The following is a 19,196-nucleotide window of genomic DNA, read 5'->3' as shown; positions in this document are numbered from 1 at the left end:
ACATCCATAATGATAGCCATGTTCTATATTCAAAAGGTGATAATAACCTCCCCACATTGCCACACAGTTTGTGCTTGCTAGAGGGAGAAAATGAGATATAGAGTAAAGAGAAGTGTTGGTACTCTGTATTTAAATGGTCTCCAAGGGCTTTTCAAGGGAACTATAAAGGATCTGAGCAAGCTGCATTAAGCTGGAGGTACATTTTTTTTTTTCCAATTATGCTGCCAGTGATGTTAGAGTGCAACATAAATAAATTTCAACATGCAGCCAATGTACACAGTGGTTATAATGATTGCCAGTCTGTCTGAGGGCAACTATACCTGTTTTTCTGTGAGTATGACTCTGCCCAGAAGCTGGTCCTCCAGTCCTCTCATGGTGACGGTGAAGTCGATGATGGAGGTGCGTGCGCTGATCTCAGGGGTGTAAGCCGGGTTAGGCAGCTTGGTGGTCACGTACAGCCTGAAGCCTTTCATCACATCCACCTCTTTGTCACCCACTTTCACCTGCGAAAAGCAAGATAAGAAAGAGGGAGATCATCATCTGGTCATCATCAATCTGCACGTGAATTATATTATCAGCACAAAATAAAAGAGCATGAAGTTGGCCTAACAAAATATCTATACATATGAATATGTATCAAAGGGAAATGTGCAGTGGGAGACAAGTTGTATTGATTATTCAGCGAGATCACTTCAAAAAAGACAGTAACATAAATTCACATCTGTCATGATAGTCTCAGACATGTCTGTATCTGCAGAGACAAGCCCTCTGCCTGCATACAAGGAAAGATAGTTGAGTCTTATTCAACTCTCTTTCTTCAGAATAGCTTTCTGGTGTGTTTAAATACAGCAACTGACAACTGCCTTGAACCAGTAGTTACAAGAGCCAGTCTCAGTCCTGACAGCTGATCTAATATCATGCATAAAGTTGACAGTTCGAGTGGTTGACTAGATGGAGAAAGAGAGAGGCAGGTTCTTTCGAAGGCGCTGATGGGAGCAGCAGAGCGCATCTTTCTTTCTTCCCTTTCTCCCCCGCCTACAGTAGAGCAAAGATCTAGACGAAGAATGGTGTTCTTTATTGTTAAATAGCAGCAAAACAAAGTAACCTTTCATTAAAGACATGAACTCTGTCTCTCCTTCTCTCTCTTGGTCTCTCAAACAAATGATGTGGGTGTTTGAGAGACAGAGTGAGTGACAAAGAGAGAGAGGGAGGAAGAGAAGGTGGACGGTGAACTACTGCACGCAAAGTTTCTGTAAGTTATTCTGCAAGCAGTTAATAAGTTACTCAGAACTGCTTTGTCACTTACTGACCCGCCTGCTCGAACCTGCAATATTTTCTTGTAAGCTGATCCAAACCTGTCCGACCCAGCGGGTTCTGGGCTGACCCACAGGTTATTTGTCAAGCTGCAGATCTCTTAATGTATGAACAGGCCTTACTGACAAACATGATTAAGGTATCTTGATGTTCGCAATCAAGTGCTTTGCAGATACAGCTGCTCAGAAACATTTCCTGTTTGCATATGTGTGTACATGTGGGTAAATGTGTGCTTGTGTTGGCTCTGATCAGCATTTAATTACTCATGGCAGCATAACTTCTAATTACCCATCTGCCCGCTTGTCCCTGGAGCTGTCGGCCACAGACACTTTCACTTCCTCCAAGCACCAGGATATTAATAGAAATTAAAGCTTTTCAGGAGAGGGTGGGAGGGAAAGTAGACACCTTTAATCAGGCCTCTCATTATGTAGCCACAAGACTTCTGGTTGAATGTGCTGTCTGCATGTAACACGTGCTTACTTGCAATCACTTCAGGTGTGAATGTGTGTTATATGGTAGGATTTGCGTGTGTGTTTGTGTGTGTGTGAATGGATGCATGTGCGAGACAGTGAAGCAGAAAGAGGCAGCTGCAGTGTCAGCTGCTGAATAACCAGCATCAGCCAGCAGTTGAGAGGCGATAATGAGAGAGAGAGAAATGCCTCGAAGCAGAGGTTGCCTCTTTCTCGCAGCCTCGTGTGTGTGTCTGTCTGTATGTGTGTGTGAGAGAGAGGGATCACAATGAAGTTTAAAAATCCACACGTGGAGTAACTGAAGTTCATGTTTATCTGGATGAAAAAAATCCACAAACAGCATTTCAGCTTCCTTTCAGTTATGTTTTGTGGACATTATTGCTCAAATGTTTACAAGCAACACAAAAATACATTTATGTGTGCAATAAAAATTCTTTTTTGAAAATTCAAACCAATGTATTGGCAGAGGCCAATTTTGATTGCTTCCTTGTTGTGCACAATTACGTGTTTCCTGTAATACTCAGAATTCACATCCAAAGCTTGATTTAGGACAGTCATTTTGGCAAATGAAATGCAAACAAAATAAAGGCCATTCAAACCATGCTCTGCAATTTTCAAAATTAAAATATCTATCTCCAAGAGACACATTACAGGAAATAAGGATGCTGTTTTCTAATGTTTAGCCACAAATGAAAAGAGCAAAAGCAAAAAATATCTAGCAGGGTGGAGGCGCAATATCTTCTGATTACACAATATTGGACTTGAAGGCAGTGAGAACCTCTAAACGAGCACACTGTAATTTTGTTAAACAGAACAGACACTCATAATGAACTCATTCATTAGTCTTGCCATGGTAGAAATTAGTTTGACAGTTGTTAGATATTAAATGCAGAATCATTTGGTCTATTACATTTAATCTGAAATTAAATTACACAAGTGCTAATTAAATGGCCAACTACTATTGATATTTAAACAAAAGAGACAAATGTTAAAAAAGAAAAAAAAAAATACTCCACAGTCAAAAAAGTGTTTCTGCACTTGTACTTGGCCTAGGCCTAAGATGTGAAATATGTTACATTTGTTGACTACTAATGGGTTTTAAACACATAGAAGTAGTGCTTTTCTGAAGAATTATCTATTTGCAACACAATGCTAGTGAAGATCAGCTTTTATATTAGCACAAATAACAAAAAAAGTCTAGAAACAAAAGAAATCAATTATGCCACTGACCCAGAGAAACAGAAGGAAATTACTTCCACACAGTCACTCATTTAAGCACACAATAAAACACTCTCTCTGCGACTGACCATGCATCACTGAGCACACTTCAATCTATCCCAGGACAATTAACATGATCCGGGGCAGGTGCTCCAGCAGGCACGACCGGACAAATCAAAGACCCACTCAACCTTCAACCAGCACTACCCATGTTGTGCAGTGTCAACGACTGGGGTTGTTTTCCCCTGTCTGAGCAAATCAACCTGTGGCAGTACAGGTGTGACAGCTGGCGTGGCAAGTGGGACCAAGCCAAGTCTCATCATGCCTCCCACTTTAAACACACCTGCCCTTTGCACACTCATCTGGGACACGACATCCCAGAAGGGTTATTTCTGCCATGTTACCTTGTAAGTGGAGCCAGTTTTGATGAAATTTTTTTCGAGGATGTTGTCTAGCGCAGGATCCAACTCCTCCCCCACATCCTCGATCAAAAGGGGGCGCCCAAGAGACAAACTGTCTTCCAGGTGGATCTTGAAGTACTTATGGTTCAGTGAGGTAATCTGGGATCAGAATATGGAACCTTTATTAATATATGAATATAAGAAATGTGCAAGTCAAGTCATGAGTCAAGTCAAGAGGTTTCTATTGTCATTTCAGCTGTTTACAGTAATGGTGAGACAAGACAGCGTTCCTCCAGGAACCAGGTGCTACACTGGAGATTAAATACACACTGTACATAGTGCAAACCAACACAAGATTATACATCCTGCTCAGGACTATACATAGTGCACAAGGACTGTGCAGACTACACATACTGCACAAAGACTATACATACAACATATATTATACAACAACAAGGAGTAGCACCGACCAGGACATGGTCCTGTTATGAAATGTTCAAGACGGCCATAAAGTGCAGGTAGGGACAGTATTGTGCACAGTGTAAACGGTATAAAGTGCTAGTAGAACATTGCTGTCAACATTATGAGGTAAGCTGACGATGTCCATGTTTTGGTGTGTAGTGAACTCAGTCCAGCCTCTGAGAATAAACATATGAAGTATTCAACAGCTTAAACATTCTCTGTAAAACAGAGAGAAAAATATTTTGATTTTATGGAGTTATCCTGTTATTAACCTTGGCGGTGATCACATTGTTTCCAACAGACTGATAAGCAAATCTGTAAGACAGACAGTGACAACCATCTGATTCAGTCAAATGAAGGAGACAGACATTTGAGTTCTCTCTCATTCCCCCTAACCTACAAAGGCCAAGCTCTGTCTGAGAAATGTAACAAGTGAAACGAATAATATATTGCCTTTTCAAATGAGAAATTTTTTGAAAGCAGTATTAAAATAAACACAAAATAAATATGGTTTGATGAGATCACTGGTGGAAAGGCTTCAAACCCACTGCTTCAGGAAATGCTTCCTGAGACACATAATAGGATTGCAGAATGCATTCACTCGGTCCAGAGATTGTCCCTAACAGGGCCAGTGACCTTGGCTGGTTTTATAATGCCTGCAGAAATCTGCAGTAAATTTTCAAGGCGCTGTACAAAAGGAGAAGCATGTTGGACAGTGAAAAGGCAAACAGTGCAATGCTGAAGATGAGCATCTAGAGCTACTATTTAAAGCCTTGAAAAGACTTCTGAAGAGTCTGAAAGTCTTGCATTACAAAAACTGACACAGGAGATAAGTAAGGAAACAACTATTACATTGTACACTATAATACATATGGTACTTAGAAATAGTGTCATGAAAAATAATGCCATTGAAATACTAGTTTGATAACGAAAGAGCAATGACAGTGAAAAAGAAGAAAACAGAGGAACAACGTCCCAAACCTGCAGCTCATTCTTGGCCTCTTTGTTCTTGATCCAGATTTTTCCCTGGGTCTGGGGATCAACAAGGAGGGGGAAGCGCGCTGCTTTGGTGACAATGATGCCATTCTGAATGGACAGGTCATCATTGGGGAGCCCCTGTAAGATGGAGGACAAATGACTGGATTAGGCTCAAGCCCAATGTTTACTCAAGCAAATGCCAGCTATTAATTCATGTTTTTATTTGCTTCCTTTAAGTAACTGTGCTTCGCTATACAACATTTAATTTAACTGCAGCAATCATTTAAATGATGCAGTAATATGGTCTACGAAGAAAGGATGTTAATCATTTATAATTTAATAACTACTACAGTCAGACAACTGCAATATGATAATAATAATAATTATAGAAAACAGACAAAATGTGAAGGTATATAATATTTAATATAGACCTGTAGGTTCCACTCGCTTACGGTGGGTGCGTCAATAAGCAGCTCGGTCAGGTTGAGGTTGTTTCCAAATGGGATGCGCCGCTGCTTCAATTCACGCTGCCAATCACTCAGTAGGAGATTACGAAACTCCTGATTGAAGGGACCAGAGTAAGAAAGGAACGCTGTGGCTAGAAGAACGTCACCTAGAACAAGAAGACAAAGGTGTTCTTACATGTCATTAAATGTAAGAAAGTAAGTCCAAGAGTGAGTCAAAAAAACGTTTCCCAAATCACACATTTCTCTGATGACACAGTCATCTGCTTTGAAACGCACCAACAAGGCGTTTTGTTTGGGCTGCAAACTCTTTGCTCTGCTCTGTCCACCTCTCCTTCTCGCCAGCCAGACCACTGATGAGACTGGACGCCGTCTGCATCTTGTGTCTGCAGCGCTCAGCATCTTCCAGCAGGGTCTGATGGGAAGGGAGGGCAGACAAATAGGTCAGTAGGTTGATGTGTCTATTTGGTCTCTCTATCTGTCTCTCCATCAGTCCATCCATCCCACTCTCATTTGACTATTTATTTTCTGCACGTCTGCATGTATTTTTGTTTATACAGACAATGAGTGAATGCTCATATTAGTACAGAAATAATTTAGTCCATTGTGACTTAAGATATCCTTTAATCCCAGTAGGCTACAACAGGACTCTCATTACAAAATCACAGTTACAAAGCTGATGACAAATAAACTTCAGCATTCTCTTTATGAGTCTGTGGGCTTCCTCCAGGTACCATAGTCCAAAGATGTGAAAGTTGTCTATATGAGTAAGTCTAGCAAAAAGCAGGAGCCTTTCACCTGTAGGCTCTGGACTCCTTTTTTGTCATTATGTTTATCCTTTCTGACTGCCCAATGTAGCTTTTCTTTTTATAAATGAAGCAAAGAGGTCAACAGCACCTTTATCATTATTATCTCTTTATCAGTTGCTCGCAGGCAATAATGAGGATGTTTGCCCCATAGCAGTAATGTCTGTTTCATCAATAAAGACTGTCTGGCACAGGCATTCTTGTAATTAGGAAGCATATCAAAGTCAACAGTAATTGTGTGGGCCTCGAACACTCCTGTAGCGAGCCCTTCAATCGCTCTATTGGCCTCTGGAGATGAACAGCTCCGTGTCTTAATCATAAAATTAGAAAAAGAGTAAACCTGGGCCGTCCAGATTTCCTAATCAGCGAGTGATGATGCATATACTATTCCATTTACATGCTGTTATTTATCACAGAACAGAGAGTGCTGATGATGAAAGACGCACACATGCACACACACAGACTGACTCACAAAAACCGCGCTCACAATTAAAGGGGAATTCTGGTGTTTTTAAACCTGCATCCCATATTTTTATAATGAATAATGAATGATTTCTATCCATAAAATACTTTGGAATTGGTCCAGCAGATGGTCTCAACTGGCACCCACAGCACAGCTGCAAAGGATGGCTGCTTCTAGATGAAGCAGCAACTGCAACAACTTAGCTCTCATGAGATTTCAGAGCAAGACTTCTCTTTGAGCGAGACTTGCGTTTCTGGTTAAACAAAATTATTTTACTCTAACAAAAAGGTCTCTCTCTGTAGGGATCCTTCCCACTTAACAGGGACAATCTCAGCCTGTGAGGAGCAAAAAAGCACTTTTTGGTGAATGTAACTTTGAAGGTCAGAATTGTCCCTAAGGATTATGTTGCAGCCAATGTAGCCGTGTCAAAGCTGCTGGCTGACGTGATCTACTGGACCAACTCTAACACTTTTGTAAGAATGTGTCATTTTCCATTTTTGTTGCAAGTTAATGTGACTTTATCGACTCATCATCTATTTTGACAAAACCATAGCTCATTCCACAAAACACTGTAAAACAGTGTATCATGATAATGATGTTAAAAAATTAATATAAAGTTGAAGCATGAAGAAATTTTCTACTCTATTATCTACTCTCTTCAAGAAGTACAAACTGGTACTGGTACTAAACAGCAGCATAAGTTTAGGAAATTCTCTTTTTAAACTATCATTCAGAACAGCAAGTTAATTAAGAAACAAACGGGATCTGGTCTGGATCCATACTTAGTTGTTAAAAGTCATTTGCTTTTCAGCTCACAAGAAGAAGAAGTCTTAAAAGAGAAAAACAAAAATGTTACCCGTTTATGTAAGACATCTCATGTATTTTCACACCAGCATTTAAAGCCACAGACCTGTTTCTCCATCATGGCCTTCTCATACTCCGCCTGCACCACATCCAGCTCTGCCTGCTTGGCATCCAGCTCAGCCTGAGCCTTCTGAAGGTCCACATTAGCAATTGCAAGACGATTCTGCTGCACTGCCAAGTTAGCCTAAAACAGAAAGGCAATAAGAGAGACAAGAGAGGAATCTGTGATGCCTATTGCATGTAAAAAGTTTTCAAGGGTCAGGGTCAGTTCTCTATATTGAGAAAGGGAAAAGGTGGAAGAGAAGACAGACAAAATGATGAAGGTGAAGGTGGGAAGGATGCGACAGAAAACAATAGAGGAAAGGTGGCAGGAGTGAATCCTTTCGAACTACTTATTTTTAAGAAGGAAGGAAACAGGCAATCCTATGTAGAGAGCTCCCTATTAGCTTTGCATTAAAATCACTATGAAAAACAAGAAATTAAAAACATGGTTAGGGATGTTTTTGGCTCGTGCCATGCCAGACAGCATGACATAAGTAAGTATGGAGGTGAAATGGTAGGAAGTAAATCTTAATAAGATTTTAGACATTAAACAGGCACAGACGGAGAGACTTCAGGAGTCAAACTGGAGATGCAAAAATAAAGATCTGCAAGAGAAAATGAGGGAGATGGAGAGAAACTGAAAACAAACAGCAACAGCGAGGTCATGATAAGGGCAAGGGAGGAGGGAGATGGGGGAAAAGGACATTTCTGTGTAGAGCTGGGGCTGTGGAAAAAGCATTTCAAGAGGTTTACAGACAGAGATTTAGACAAAAGTTGTGTGCATCTGAGTGTGTTTGTTCAGCCTGAGGAAGAGGAAGTCTGGAGCATTCATTTAATATTTATTGACATCAGAGAAGACCATCCCTGTCTGTCTTTCTGCCTGTCTGTTGGTCTAACTGTATTTCTGTCTGGCAGCCTGGCTGGCCAGCTTTAAGAGAAGCCACTGCTGAGCTCGAAACCAGAAAATCAATCTGTTCCATGCTAAAGCAAAAGGTCAGGATCAAAGACGAGAAGCAGGGAGTTCTCATAGAGGTTGATGAGAAGAAGAGAAAAACAGAATGTGTGAGAAAGAGAGAGAGGGGCAGAAAATGAAAGAATGAGAAGAGTAGGAAGGGGAGAGAGATGGGTGATTTGAAAAACAAACCAGGGATAAGCAAAGACAACAAGGTGCGGACAAAAGAGAAAAAATGGTAAGTATGAAAATGATCCTGGATAACAAGGGTTGTGGAAGGAAATAAGACAGCACAGAAACAGAAGGGGAAGCAGATGTGGTCATTAGGCAAAGTTTTAGTGAACACAATACAAAAGTATCAGTGCATTCAGCAGATGGAAGGTTTAAACTCATCTGACATTCAGACTCCACCGGCAGACAGACCAGTAACAAACATTTGTATGAAATTATAGGTTTGAGTCAGCAGGTGACTGTGTGTGTGTGTGTGTGTGTGTGTGTCTGCACATGTGGTTCCACGCTTTATTGAGCTCTGCACCTTTCTGCTGTGTGTATGGAATTAATCATTTCATGGAAAAAAAACAAATTCTGACTCAATTCATTAGTGCATCTTGAAAAGTAAAAAAAAAAAAAAAAAAAAAAAACGTGTCTGTCACTTTTATGTAGTAAAGTTCTTACACTGGATAAAATCAGTAGATCTAATTTCATTTTTGTTAAAAGGCAAAGAAGTTTTAAAAATTCATTCATTTAAAATTGTTAACGTTGGTGTGACTTTGTAGATTTTTATCTTTTGCTGAGCCAGATTAGTAAATGTTTCAGTGAACATATAAAACATTGACCAAAGTATTAGATAAAGATGAGTTAGTTATGATCTAAAATAACTCTGATGTTCACTCACACACACATCAACCAAGTACTGTCACTTGTACCGAGAGTCTTATGAGCAAGCTGTCTGTCTGAGAGGATCTATTTTAGGGTTGTACTAAAATTAAATTAAATTCAAACAGGCCGTGGAAGCTTTAATTGAGATGCATCCAATTTTATCATTTTTAAATTTGGATGCTCACGATCAACACATAAAGCCTATTTCCCTGTCTGTCTGTTTAACATTTTTGGGGCTCTTCTATAGCCTGCAACATCAACAAACTGTTGCTGCCAAAATGCAGGAATATGAATAAGTCCTTTTCATATCAGAGACAGTTTGTGCTGTTTCTGTAGCCTGGGGTTTTCCTGCAGAAAAACAACTGCTCTCCTCCACCATAAGTGTTTCTTATTCACCAGAGCAGAAAAGTGTGAGGTTGTGGACTTTGCCCAGGGACTGTATGCAAGCGTGTGTGTTTGTGCTGTGCTGTTACACGTGTTTATTGGGATGATGATGACGACATAGGCATCACCATGTGTGTGTGTGTGTATGTGTGTGTGTTTGTAAGGAGAAATTTAAGAGGCTGACATAGGTCTGTTTAACCAAAGAAGAACTTAGCTTGATTTTTTTTTATGATTTAAGATTTAATTCTACATTTTTACAATGTCTGTGTATTTATACCTTTTATATCATAAGGCAACTTTCATTTTTGTATGTATTACAATAAAACAGATGTGTAGCACTACTGGCAACAACATTTCAAACAAATTTCCCCTTAGGGAAAGCTATGTCTTATCTTTCATATCTTTCTGCTGCACCAAGGGATCACTATGTCAGAACTTCTACATTGTATGGTTACCTTCAAGGGCAAGACCTCCTTGTTGATGGAGAAGAAGGAGGCCATAGCTTTTGTCCAGGATGCAAGGCCAGCCACATTGCCACACACCCTCTTGGCTGTTTCAATGTTGTAGTCAGGCATGTCAAAATAAGGCTGTAGTAGTTCCACCATTTCCTCATTAATTGTGTCTTTAGGGAATTGCTGTAAGAGAGAAGAGAGGGGTAGGCAGGGGCAGAAAAAGTGAAAGGGAGGTGGGAAGTAAGGATGGGTGTTTTTAAAGAGCAAAACAAGATTTATTTCAGTCAGCACACAAAAAATAACATTTAGCACACGTGTAAAAAGAATTCTGCATTTATTACTTAGGAAAAAAGTAAAACTATATGAAATGCAGTTGACTAGAAAATGGCAAATGGAGCTGTGATAAAGGAAAGTGTAGGCAGAAAGTAGAGCAGGTAGTGAAAATTGCACAGGAAATGACTGGAGAAAAACAACTGATTAGAGAGAAGAAAAAAGTAAGAAAGCAAAAAGAAAAATATACAATAACATACAACACAAGGTAAAAGGCGCACAAGGAAAGATAAGCGATTTGGTAGTGATGTCGGCTGACAACAGAGATGCGATAGGAATAACAGACAAGGTGGTGAGACAGAAGGGTAGACAAAATGTAACCATAAGAGAGGTGTAAAAATTGAACAAGCTGAGGCACATCTAAGACCATTGTGGACTGCTGTGGGTTCAGGGTTTCAAAATTTCATCATTTTCCACACTAAACATTTTTCAGACTATATTTGACATCTGAGTACAAATTGCTGGGTGTCCATCATGTAAAGAAATGGGCTTAAAACCAACTGTTGACATCATATGACACATTCTGCTATCCAGTGCTGCCTATACTTATTTTTCATTGACATTTTTAAATAAATAATATACAACTGTTCCCCCCATGTTTTGTCTCTTTTATAAATAAGAACAGAGAATGGGCTGAGAAAAGTTAGAAAAAACAAAAGAAAAAATTAGATTTGTTTTTTCATGTTGCCCATGCAGCCTTGTTTATGGAAAGAATAACGGATGTAGCTATACAGGTAAGGTTTCTTTGTGCTGAAAGATTTACTTTTCTGAGAACTACATCATCGCATAAATCACAAATGTTCAGACAAGCTTAATTTTGTGCAGCTAATAGATATGCTGCATTTTGGGCAGATGGGTGGAGCTGTTTTGCAGGCTGTGACTTACAAGCGTAGACGCAGTTTATGTAGCAGTGTGCACGCACTCACACACCTTAACTTTTGCTTTCAACAACATCAAACATCATGAAAACAGAATAGAGGCAAAGGTCTGGAAATACATCTTTTCCCCACTTATCCTTTAACCTTTTCATAGGTGATATGGAGCTTGGTCTGGTTCTTCAGTAATGCATGTAAGATTATTTTTTTAATTTTTAATATGGTAAATAACTCTGAAGGCTATCGAGAATATTTTCCAAATCATGTGGCTGAGCAGCATCTATACCTGACTTCAATCTCAGCTCTATAAATTTGATATTAGTGTCTACCTGCAGGCTTCCCAGAAAGTTTCCAGCTGTCATGAGTTTAAGGGACTCTTGCCAGGATGGTGTGTTGCAGTTCTTCTCTGGGTCAATCTTTACTGTGTTAACCCGCCTCTGGAAGAGCAGCAGCACGCAGTCCATAATCCGCATGATGAGGTGGGGGGGACGGCCAAGTGTTCGTACAGTGGCGATGTCCGATGGCTTGATTGTCTGAGTGGGTTAGGAAAAAAAAGACATAAAGAGAGAAGAATTTGTACTGTATGCACATCTTTTCATGACAAGTGAAGGGAACAATGCTGCAGTGTGAGGATACAAAGCAGAGGTACAACAAAGTATTGACAAGAAGAGATAAAGAGAAATATGCAAAGAAAGCATGAAGTCTGTGAGGATAAACGGCAACAGAACGAGGGGACTTCTACAAAGACGGACAGAGAGCGACTTCAAGGGGCTGATTAAATGAGAGGAAGTAGAGCAGAGAAAATGTACAGGTGAGAGATGTTTCACTGCTTCAGCAGGCCCCCTGCCTGCTCGTCTCATCTCCTCTCCTTTCTACACTTTCCTGATTTCTGCTCTCTTCTCCCTGCTCAATTTCCACTCCGTTTTATCAGCACAAGTATAGTGTGAATCTCCCACCAGAGGGTCAGCCAGCAGACACTCTGCTTTATCTTCTGCTTCCACTTCACAAACTCCTCGTCACACCTCTCCTCTCTACTCTACTATGAAAATATTTCAGTAAGGTAAATTCATCAACTCGATTTAGCTTAACTACATCCTAGGTACTTTAAAACAAAATATATTTGTATTCTTGCAGATCTACTTGCTTGATAGCCAATCATCTTTGCATGAAGGCCACTACTGAATGTTATCATCACCAAATTGCTAATTTCTATATTCATTCCCTAAAGTCCTACCTTTGACTTTTACATGTCACACATGAATCTGTGGTCTCTGAGGTCAGATGTCATGCCATGACTATTAAATATATAAAATTTTACCTGGTCTGTTAGACAGGTCAAATCTGGGCTTACCTCATGTATACCTGATAATGTCTTTATGCTATCAATACCTGACAAATCTTCCTACTGTTTTCTGCACTGTACTCGTGATAAACAAACATCAGACCATGACTGAGAGCAAAAATTGCGCAAAGTTCATCCCAAGTGTTTATAATTTGTTTGCATGTAAAGTCATTGTTTTATGCTTGTGCTGATTAAGAGCTAAATTGTATGCAGTCTTAAATAAAATAGTCAAATTTTGTGCACTGCAGCTCTATTAGGGTAAGGCAGTCTATAGTGCTTAAAAATACATGATCAAAATGTATGATCACCAACCCAAACAGACTGCCTGAGGGTTTCCTGTTTGGAAATACAGTTTCCATTTGTGGCAACAAGATGAAAATTCTAATAAGGGACCTGCCATAGTAGGAGCTCTGTATGCAACCATCTACCCAGGGGGACAGCTTTAATTACAACACAGCTACAGGCCCCAGAACACCAGGCTAACTTTAGACACACCATGGCAGAAAGGCTGTAGGCAAAACTTGCATGATGTTACACACAGCAAGTCACAGAGAGATCTAAGTGGCACCCTGAAGCAACACAAGTGGCGGAGGGAGAAAAATATTGTAACATCATAAACTGAACCAAGGCACAGTTTCATAAGGATGAATATCATTTAAAAAAACATAATAGTACCAATACAACTACACTTAAACTGACAGAATTCCAAAAGAGCAGCCAACCTCATTCAACTTCCAACATGTGAATGGCGGCATACAGTTGCATAAAATGCCATCACTGAACTGCCAGCTCTGTCAAATACACTGCACTCAACTTCACCACACCACAGACTGTATGGGTGGTAGCTGCCGCTACACAAGCCCCACAATAAACCCCCTCTTTCAGGGCAAAGTTATGGCTTATGGCTGGACAAACAGTATACAGAGGTAGCAGAAGATGTCATGATAAGGAAGGCTTTGATTAAAGTGAACACTGTCAGTAGTATGTCATGCATGTCACTGTCAGTAGTATGCCACTGTCATGTAATACAAACAAACTTATAAATACTGTATTCACACTATTCACAGGATTTTCTCACCATGTAGACTTAACAGAAATATTCTTAAAAATAACTGAACTTTCTAAATTATTTTGCTTATATGCAGAATTTCGTTTAAATGGGTTACATATCTAGCTAATAAATAGTAAATGTAATTGTGAAACGGATTTGGGCTAACCACAAATATCAGTATTTTGGACAAGCTGAAAGATAAAAGATGGACCAAAGTATAGCATTACAGCAGTCAAGTTGAGAATATATAAACTGTAATACATAGTTTGTACATGTTTATTTAACTTATGGCTTTACATACAGAACAAGTTTGGACTCAGTGCTGTCCACCAGGGGGTCATGTAGTCAATATTTCTGTGTCTAAGTCTAATACCTGCAGCGCAGCCTCTGCTTCCTCAAGAGCTGGCCGGGCAGCTTCAAGTTTCTCCTCAGCAATGGCCTTGTCAGCTGAGATACTGTCAACAATGGCCTGGGCCTTGTCTTTCACTTTCTGCACCTCAATCTTCACTCGCTCTGCTGCCTGGGCTTTTACCGTCACCTCCTTCAATACCTGGGTGAATGCACAAAAAGTTAACATGGCCATGAATGAATGCAATCTCAACTTTTAGCCCTTCTTTAATATCAGGTAACCTCAAATTTATTCTGTGATTACTTGTATGCTAACACAAGTACAGAAAAAAAATCCATGTCAGTTATTATAATATTATATAATAGTGCCTAGGGCCCAGTAATGCACATAATTTCTCTTGTGTCACACAGTGAGCATAAGAGAGCTCACACAAGAGCTTAAACACTTAAGCACATAAGGACGAGATAGCAAAGGTCTTAAAGCATTAGAAAGCTTTTCAAAAACTTTTTCAAAACAGAGTACGTATCTTTCAAGAGACTCACTGGTTCTAAAGAACCTACCATATCAGCCTTGTCATTAGCAACCTGTAGCTCCTTCTCTTTGACCTCCAGCTCCTTGCTGAGCGCTGCTACAGACTCTGAGGCCTCCTTCAGTTTTTGGAGGCCAGTGTTCATCCTAAACAGGGGAAATATTAAAAAGTAATCAGTTAAGTCACACAGAATTCCAGTACATACTTTGCACTTTGTGATTGTGTGCGAGACTATCTGAAAGGTTTTGTTGTTCATACCTACAAACTTTCAACATGAATGGCATGACATTATGATACAATCTGTGGTCCACTGGCAGGCTTACAGCATATGTCTGATCAAAATTCTAAATGTCATGATATCCCTTCAAATGGCAAAATAAACCCTTTGGTGGGTGGGGATAGCTAATAAGCAGACATGAGCTCAAAACCATGGAAACAGGACCACAAACATGTTACAAAGTGGTCTGAGATGTGTGATGTAATTTAATGCTGCGTATGCTCTATGTATACTGTATTTTTTTAAAAAAAAAAATACTCTGGCCCCTTTTATGACAGCATACTTCATTAGGATTAACCTGAATTACCCATTGCTGTGTCTGCCATTAGGAAGTCGATAACTATTGACCGAGACTGACTTCAATCTGCGACAGTTCCTTTAAAAATCTGAAATAAAATCAGCTATTTTTTTTATTAACAGGTAGACAATATGCAGTACCACTGTATGCAGCAGTATTCAAATTGTTATGATAATATTTAACTTAATGCTTAAGTCTGTGTACCTGTTGGCCAGGGTCTGGACTTCAGACCTCTTCTCCTTATAGATAGTCTTGTAGCCCTGAATGAATGACAGGTAGGACTTTGGTGTGACGTGGGTGGACCGTCGGTATCTAGATTCAAAACAAATTACGTGAGATTCGTTTTATATTAGAAAGTAACAACATTATTTGCACATTGTTATAACCTTTAATCCACATTTAGTAAAAGTTCGGAAGTGAGCCTAAAATTGCAGCTATATTTAAAGAAACATTTTTTATTTTCACTATTGGAGCCTAGTGGTTTGGCCACTGACCATGAACAGAAATATCCCCAGTTCGTGTACAATATTTATTAAACAGTTGCACATGTAAAACGATGGACACAGCGTGGCAGTCTTCTTCATACATATAGTACCTCTGGAAATAGTCCACACACTTCTCTGCCACGCCATCCTGGAAAGAACCCATGCATTCAACTACTTCACTTTTAACCTGGGGTGAGCAGTCGATGTCATAGACTGACAGGAAATGCTCTGAAACTAAAGGACAGGGAAATGGAGGAGAAAGAATGAGAGAGAGCAGAATTAAGTGCAGAACATACAGAGAGTGGAGAGATGAAATTGGTTACACAAGCCCGATTGGCAAGTGTAAACATAAATCTATTCAAGCTTTTTTACAGCTCAATACTCTGACACGCTGTAATAAATTCTAGTTGATTAGTTTCCAAGCAGGCATGGCCCTGTAATTGCCTGGGACATTATGGATTATTGGTTACATGTATTACCACAACATCTGGGTCATTCTTCTGACTGATCCAAATATGGAAAGGACATTAAGCAACAGAAGGTAAGAGCAGGGGATAATTGAAAACACTGACATTTTCACAAATCATTTTCTAACAGCAAACTGATATGGATGTGCTGCAAAGAGATTATTTTTCATGACAAAATGAACTGCCACAATTTTAAAATAGCTGAAAAACTTATTATACATATAAAATAAAAAAAAAACACAAAACGTCAATCTATATCAGTGTAGCTGAATGTATTTCTAAACACAATTTTAAATAACACAATAACACAATTTTCTGAATAACAGATGTGGCTATGCTGCTAGGATGAACGTCAGTCATTCCCTCATCTAACAAAAACAATTTTAGAAGTTCTAATTAAGCAAATAGAAAACACAAGGACACATGACAAGCTGTCAACAGATAATCAAAACTTAAAATTGTCTATTAAATGTACCTGCAACAAGAGCATCTTTTGGCCACCTGCTGAACCAATCCATGGTGCAGCCAGATATCAGCGCTGGAAACTTTAACGCTCGGTTGCGGAACTTTTCCCCAACAGGGGAGAAGCACAGAACAACATGGAGATTATGTCGAACACGTGACATGAAGTATTCGTACAGGTTTTCATTGGTCGGAGGTCTCCTGGGAAACTCCCGCTTCATAACAGGGATGAGATCACTGAGAATCTCGTCAATCTCATCACGAGCAAATAAGTTGGACACCTGAGGTCAGAAACATACAAACATACACACCCATCAGTGTCAAAATATACCATCATTTGCATCATCTACTCTCTATCATCTGTTACTGGTTAAAATTGGCATCAAGTGAAACAAAAAAGTGCTTCACATTTTGTAAAGGTTTAGCGGTAAATATTTTTTAGAGAAACACACTCTGGAAAAAAAGCCTTCCAGAATATAAAAACTAACATGTGGAGGTAATCATCTGTAGTTCAGCGAGTATCGTAAGCTGACTGTTAATTAGCACACTGTTAACATAAGAAAAGCAAATGAGAAGCAGCGGGTGAATGAAACTAATGTTGGTGTTTACAGCAAATTAGCGCATTCAATGTATATTCATTTATAGTATCTTAAACTGATTTAAATTATCTTTTGGAAATGTTTTTTTCATTTTTTTTCAGTTGGTTAGACCCAGATCTGCAAACACTGCTCAGCCTTCCTGCTTTAACTGCTTTAAAAAGTAAGATAACACAACCACTTCATTCAGGTTTCCCTTAAGATCATAGTGATACTACATTTACTTTGCTTTTAGCACCTTTTCACTAAAGTTACCATGAGAGAGAGAGAGAGAGAGAGAGAGAGAGAGAGAGAGCGAGCATAAGGGTGGGTGAGGTGTTGTGGCTGGATGAATCACGTCTGTAACTTCTGCTGGGTTACTCTCACATAAACAACACCCTCATAATGACCATCTCACACACAGGCTTCACACAACACTTCACTCTCTCTGCAACATACACAAATGTCTCACCTGCACACAAACAACACCCCGGCACCCTGGTTCCCCACTTCTATTAACCTCCCCTAACAAAGCAGCTGCTACATCAACTGTTATTAAGGAAAGCATGTACAAGGAGGCGAGAGAGAAGCAGGTGGAAGGGACTGTGGATGGGGATGCTATCGTGATGAGGAAGAGGAGGAACACAAGGAAATAAAGGAATCAGAGGAAGAATCAATGAAGAAATATGAAATAAGCTTAAGTAATAAAAAACTGAGACAAAAGGGAAAATGTTTTATACATTCAGAATCATCACGATGAGCACATTTCCCTGTATTTTAACATCATGCCCTTTTTCTGCTGAGGAAAGATAGTATCCCTATCCACCACCTCTTCCAGCTGCTTCTCCTCTCTGCTACTACTCCCCTTCCTGTTGAAGAGGGAAAAATTACCGTGGTGTACTGCTTCAATCAATTCGGCTGTTGCTGAACACACAAATTACAAACTAGTCTCGAGTCTAGCAGTGACAGTTCTTGTGCGACTTGAATAGAAGCAGAAAATAATGCAGGTGTTGTCAATGCACAATTAAATTTGGCAACATGAAAGAAGAACTAGATACACAAAACAAAAGAGAAAAAAAGTAAAAGTAGGGGCATATTCAAAAGAGGAATTTCAGTTAGATTAGATCTATACAATATTAGGAAGCTGAGGAAAAAAAACACATCTTGTTTACTAGATTCAAGGGGATGCTAAAAAATTAAGAAAAATATGATGGGTGATTTGTAACATGGGTGGCATGGTGGTGCAGTGGTTAGCGCTGTCACCTCATAGCAAGAGGGTTCCTAGTTCGAATGTGCCCTTCTGTGTGGAGTTTGCATGTTCTCCCTGTGCCTGCGTGAGGTTTCTCCGGGTTCTCCGGCTTCCTCCCACAATCCCAACAACATGCACTTTAGGTTAATTGGCTACTCTACATTGCCCTTAGGTGTGAGTGTGAGAGTGTGTGGTTATCTGTCTTTGTGTGTTGGCCCTGCGATTGACTGACAACCAGTCCAGGGTGAACCTCGCCTCTCGCCTGTAGTCAGCTGATGGATGGATGATGGGTGATTTGGTTGGTTTGTAGCACAGCAAGTATAGTAAAGAAATAGTCTGTAGTATGCCTTCTTAATAAATTAGCCTGTGTAGGTCTAATCATAGATGACTCCTTGCTTGGATTCATGTTGCCGCCTTTTCATAGATGGTCTCTAAAAGCATAGGCTGAAAAAGAGATTTCTCAGTTACTCCTGTAGATGCTTACAGTCTTATGATGCTCTTTGGTTATGCTTAGAATGAACATGCTGTTACAAAACAAGGCCGTGTTTTCACAGCTCCTCTCACAGAACATAAACATCCGAGCACAAGGAGTTGGGACAAGGCACAGAAAAAGCAGCAAGACTCCAATGTCAGCACAGAGCAGCAGTGGGAGTAGAACACTGATGGAGAAGCAACTGGGGGCAAAATAAATAGCTTTACATTAGGCATGCATAAAATAATAATCTGTTCAGCTGATCCTATCATCTTATACCAGCAGT

General features: G+C 39.7%; 1 protein-coding gene across 1 annotated transcript in view; it reads right to left on the bottom strand.

Annotated features, from left to right (window-relative positions):
* Positions 1–19,196, bottom strand: part of dnah5 (dynein, axonemal, heavy chain 5) — a 90,255-nt gene that overhangs the window by 21,321 nt on the left and 49,738 nt on the right. The window contains exons 60-72 of the mRNA XM_046400866.1: positions 16,628–16,895; positions 15,796–15,919; positions 15,405–15,512; positions 14,657–14,771; positions 14,121–14,297; positions 11,684–11,887; positions 10,153–10,332; positions 7,487–7,624; positions 5,587–5,722; positions 5,275–5,456; positions 4,847–4,981; positions 3,407–3,562; positions 321–503 (exon numbers count right to left, since the gene is read on the bottom strand). Of these exons, the coding sequence (XP_046256822.1) occupies positions 321–503; positions 3,407–3,562; positions 4,847–4,981; positions 5,275–5,456; positions 5,587–5,722; positions 7,487–7,624; positions 10,153–10,332; positions 11,684–11,887; positions 14,121–14,297; positions 14,657–14,771; positions 15,405–15,512; positions 15,796–15,919; positions 16,628–16,895 (2,106 nt within the window). The remainder of the gene's footprint in view (positions 1–320; positions 504–3,406; positions 3,563–4,846; positions 4,982–5,274; positions 5,457–5,586; positions 5,723–7,486; positions 7,625–10,152; positions 10,333–11,683; positions 11,888–14,120; positions 14,298–14,656; positions 14,772–15,404; positions 15,513–15,795; positions 15,920–16,627; positions 16,896–19,196) is intronic.

The sequence above is a fragment of the Scatophagus argus genome, chromosome 9, assembly GCF_020382885.2.
Source record: "Scatophagus argus isolate fScaArg1 chromosome 9, fScaArg1.pri, whole genome shotgun sequence".
Classification (NCBI taxonomy): domain Eukaryota; kingdom Metazoa; phylum Chordata; class Actinopteri; family Scatophagidae; genus Scatophagus; species Scatophagus argus.
The sequence above is the reverse complement of the archived record's forward strand: the minus strand, read 5'-3'. Positions and strand labels throughout refer to the sequence as shown.